Genomic DNA, 3887 nt, shown 5'->3' on the forward strand with positions numbered 1-3887 from the left:
TCTGCCACTTTCAGGACACTTTCACGCGTTTCTAGGATCCAGCAGGAAAACAGCAGAAGCAGAGGCTTAGCAATAGCTGGTCCAAGTCTCTCCTAGGTAAAACTGCAAAATTGAGCCAAGTGTGTCCAGCAACTGAAAGAATCCACAAAACCTAACTCACTTTAAAAGTCTATTAGTGTCAAATTACGTTGTAAAATAGATTCATCTTTCGAAACGCACTTCCAATATGCTTGCCAAGTCTTGAATGGATATCAGACCTTGCAGTTACCCTCTTACCAGGTTGGCATATCCTAGTCAAAGAGGATAGAGTCTGTCCTCAGCAGAGTTACTGTGTGAAAGAAATTTTGGAAATGCCTGATACAAAAACTGTACTGCCTTATCTGCTCTGTTGTCAGCTTTATAAGTGACTCATAAGCAAAGCTAGATTGATAACATGACTACCAAATATGTTCATCTAGGTAGCATATAACTGGCCAACTGTGACTACTATCCCTCCATATGTTTCTGTGGAATCTTTGTAGGTTTTCAGCTATACATACCAAGACAAAAAATAGCCTTAAGAAACATGTCGGAGATACGCAGCATAAGAGGACTTTACTGTCCACTTTCCAGTTCTTGGAGGACAAACTGGTCCTACTTCATTATCTGAGAACCTTAAGAACTTTGTAACCTTAGATAAAGTTCAGCTCCATCCTGAACAACTGAGCTGAGACTGTGCTCCCAGAGACTACGGGGAAACCACATAAGACAGGTGTTTTCGTTTCAGATGACCAGCTATGTCCATTCTAGGTTTTGAGTCCGGTTTTGTTGGGGCTAAGGTGGTTGTGCAGTCACCAGACCAGGACTGAACCTCTGTGTTAGAGCTACTTTCTTCTGCTTCTCTGAAGAATTTCTCATACTTGTCCAAATATGGAGGCCTTTCAGGCAGCAGGTAGTAGTGCGTTGAACTGGCCTTCTTACCATTTTCAATAATGGGAAGAATGCAAGGGACCCTGTTGGAAGATCCTTCACTGTTTTGTCTTTGTAGAGCTTTGCTGCTGACATACTTAGGATCAGGTGCAAAACTCTGGGTGGGGGGCATAACCCCATTGAGGTATGATGGCAGGCTTTTGGGACTCGGCGTGCGGGAATTGCTGCGTGACAAAGGTTCTCTTGGGGGCACTTTCGGAGGCCTGTCTTCATCACTGTACGCACTAGAAGCAACTTCTGCTGACCACCTTCTGTAATCTGGTTTGAGAGCCCTTGGAGGTATGGGAACCCTTGGTGGAATCTCTGGTTTATCTTCATCAGAGTTTGGAGAAGATCTGTTTAAGTGTCCAGATAGTCTCACTACTGGTTTATTAAGAGATCCAGCTGGCCCAGAATGGGACCTTCGCAAACGTCGATGCAGCTGCTGTGGAGGAGGATAAATACTGGATATGTATCCATTTAGGCTTTGTGTAGGGTTGGCATCTTCTGGTTTTGGTCCTGTTGGAGTATCAAAGTATGCATAGTTGATCTGTCCACAGCCCCTAAAGCTCCGCCGGCTTGGAGCACTGGATTTAAAAGGAGGAAGTTCATAATCTTCTAACAAAAAGTCAGTATCTGAGCTAGTCAGGAATTCCACCTCTTTGTCAACCTCATCTGGAGTAAGGTCTTCAGAAATAGGCAGGGGGGGTAGCGGCCTGGAGCTACGGTCATTGGAAGATGCAGGCAGAAATTGAATTGGCCCATTTTTTATTGGCATGTGAGGAGGTGTTTCTTCAGAAACACAGCCCATGGTTAATGACAGTTTACTAAAGCCAGGAACGAGATGGTCTTCATATCTTGAAATCGGCTGTTCATTTTTGGGACTTACAGGAGGTGGACTGGATTTCTGAGATGGGACTTGAATGCAACTTTCAGCAAAGCTGTGGTCATTCACGGAAGCATGGTTGGAAGAATGCCCTAAAAAGGTGAGAAAGTCTTAGAAACACTTTTCTAAGTAACACTCTAGAGGATGACTTTGCCACTGCATATTTAACTATTTAGTTCCTTCTAATGCAACAATAAGTAATAGCTGCCTAACGACTCCAGTAGCAAAACTTAGCTATTGTAGATCTTTTCTGGTTGTGAATTTATGCATTTAGTTAAGAGAGAACCGATTACCTTATTGTTTTAGGCCAGTGCTCCAGTTAAATGAGGTAGTGCAAGAGACCGCAAGCATAAGCAACAGAACAGAGTTACAGCTACAAAGATCCCAGCAGAGGACTACGGTGGAACCAGTGCTATTTTACTAAATGGCTTTTCTGTCAGAAGTGTAATGGCAACTCAGAGGCCTTTGAGTACAAGGAAAAGGTTTATTTGTTTGTTTGTTTTAACTTGATCATGTTGTTTTAAATGTTTTGGGGTTGGTTTTTTTTGTTGTTGTTGGGCTTGAATAGTAGTATTTTCTTGACATGTTTGCATTCCGTCACCAGAGGGCAGCCTTATATCCAGAATGAGAACGCATTTCGTGCCTTAGCGAAGACGTGAGTTTTTTATTTCCCAAGACAAATCCATTACACTACCTAAACACACACGTGTTAGTCTTTATACTTACCAATGGATGGTAAATGTTGCTCTGTTGATGGATTCAAATTGTATGCCACTGCTATAGGGTCCACATTAAAGAAAGTACTAAAAAAAAAAAAGCCTTCGCTGTAAATAAACCATAGGTTGGTACTGGTACAAGTATTCTTAATGCTCATCTCATATACTTGAAGGTGCAATAGATCAAATTTTAGCCTCACTCACTTTTCAAATCCACTGTGGCTACCCCAGCAGGTTTTCAGACTCCCCATGCCTTGACTAGTGTGAAGAAATCCAGTTTTTAATGGGACTCTCATCTCCTGAGCAGCAACTCCTGCAGTTGACATTGTGCACTGCTCTCTAGTGATGTCTCACGACCCTAGAAATTCACAGTCCTTGACAGGTTTCCTGCAGTTTTCATTCCCTTCAAAAGAGAGAAGGACATAAATATCAGAAATGCAAACTTGGTGAGTTCATCTCTCATCTGAAATTTCAGTATTTCAAGGAATTAAATAGCTCTGTGGAAAGGCCGCCTGTCCTAATACTTGCCAATAGGAAAACTTTACAAATTTGTTATTTTGTGTCTGACTGCAAAACTAAAGTACAAAATAGGTAAGTTCTCTTACAGAATTAAACTGCATAGAAAAAAGAAAAATATGTTCATTAAAGCTATTGATATATGGCAACTCTGCATCAACAACTTCAGTTCTTGTGCAAAAACTGCCAGTTATTCAGGCAAAATAAGTTTTCCAGAACAATCTCTTTAACTTTCTAGTAGCCATCTATCTTTAGTTGTATCTTTTTGCTAATGAGTTTATGGTTTCCAGTGTAGCCAACATATAACAGCCTCGTCTGTTTTTAAGCATTACCTTCAATAGCCTAAAAACTGGCCTTTCCTCCAATAAACAGAATTACTGGCTACTTAAATCAGAACTCCAAAAAGTCTTTTACATAAAGTAGCTATTATTAACAAACTTAAGCATTAAGATACTTTAAATCAGCCTCAAGTCTTCTAGCTATTTCAAACAATTGGAAATCTAGTGATTTGAAATAATCTCATTTTAAACTGTCCTGCTATATTCAGATTTATTTTGAATGTGTGAACAATGCTTTATCTGGCCCATTTACAACAGAAAAAATGTGTTGGCAATTGCTTTGTATTGAATAAGTAATCATAAGGAACAAGTTGACTCACAGGGCTTTGTTTAGGAAATTCAAAATGGATTGGGGGGGGGGACACACATAAAAGTGTAAAAGTAGTCAACGTTCTGAAAGCAGGAGAAATTAAGTCTAAGACTATAAGCAAAGATGTTCTCTGGGTCTGTGCTTCATCTACACAAATATCCTAAATTCAGAAA

The 3887-nt window shown here is 40.4% G+C and overlaps 1 protein-coding gene across 1 annotated transcript; it reads right to left on the reverse strand.

Annotated features, from left to right (window-relative positions):
* Window positions 1-727: 727 nt before the first annotated feature.
* Window positions 728-2954, reverse strand: ERRFI1 (ERBB receptor feedback inhibitor 1). The gene is made up of 3 exons (XM_009580038.1): window positions 2755-2954; window positions 2561-2637; window positions 728-1926 (listed from the first exon to the last, which is right to left on the reverse strand). Exons 1-3 carry the CDS (start codon window positions 2874-2876, stop codon window positions 728-730), a joined length of 1398 nt encoding a protein of 465 aa, XP_009578333.1. The 5' UTR covers window positions 2877-2954.
* Between the last annotated feature and the right edge of the window lie 933 nt (window positions 2955-3887).

The sequence above is a fragment of the Fulmarus glacialis genome, unplaced genomic scaffold, assembly GCF_000690835.1.
Source record: "Fulmarus glacialis isolate BGI_N327 unplaced genomic scaffold, ASM69083v1 scaffold33290, whole genome shotgun sequence".
Taxonomy (NCBI): domain Eukaryota; kingdom Metazoa; phylum Chordata; class Aves; order Procellariiformes; family Procellariidae; genus Fulmarus; species Fulmarus glacialis.

Coding starts and splice junctions, on each gene's coding strand:
- ERRFI1 (XM_009580038.1), bottom strand. CDS start 2,876: ATGTCAACTGCAGGAGTTGCTGCTCAGGAGATGAGAGTCCCATTAAAA. Junction 2,638..2,754: donor AGCCACAGTGGATTTGAAAA/GTGAGTGAGGCT, acceptor TTTTTTTTTTAG/TACTTTCTTTAATGTGGACC. Junction 1,927..2,560: donor GCAACATTTACCATCCATTG/GTAAGTATAAAG, acceptor TCACCTTTTTAG/GGCATTCTTCCAACCATGCT.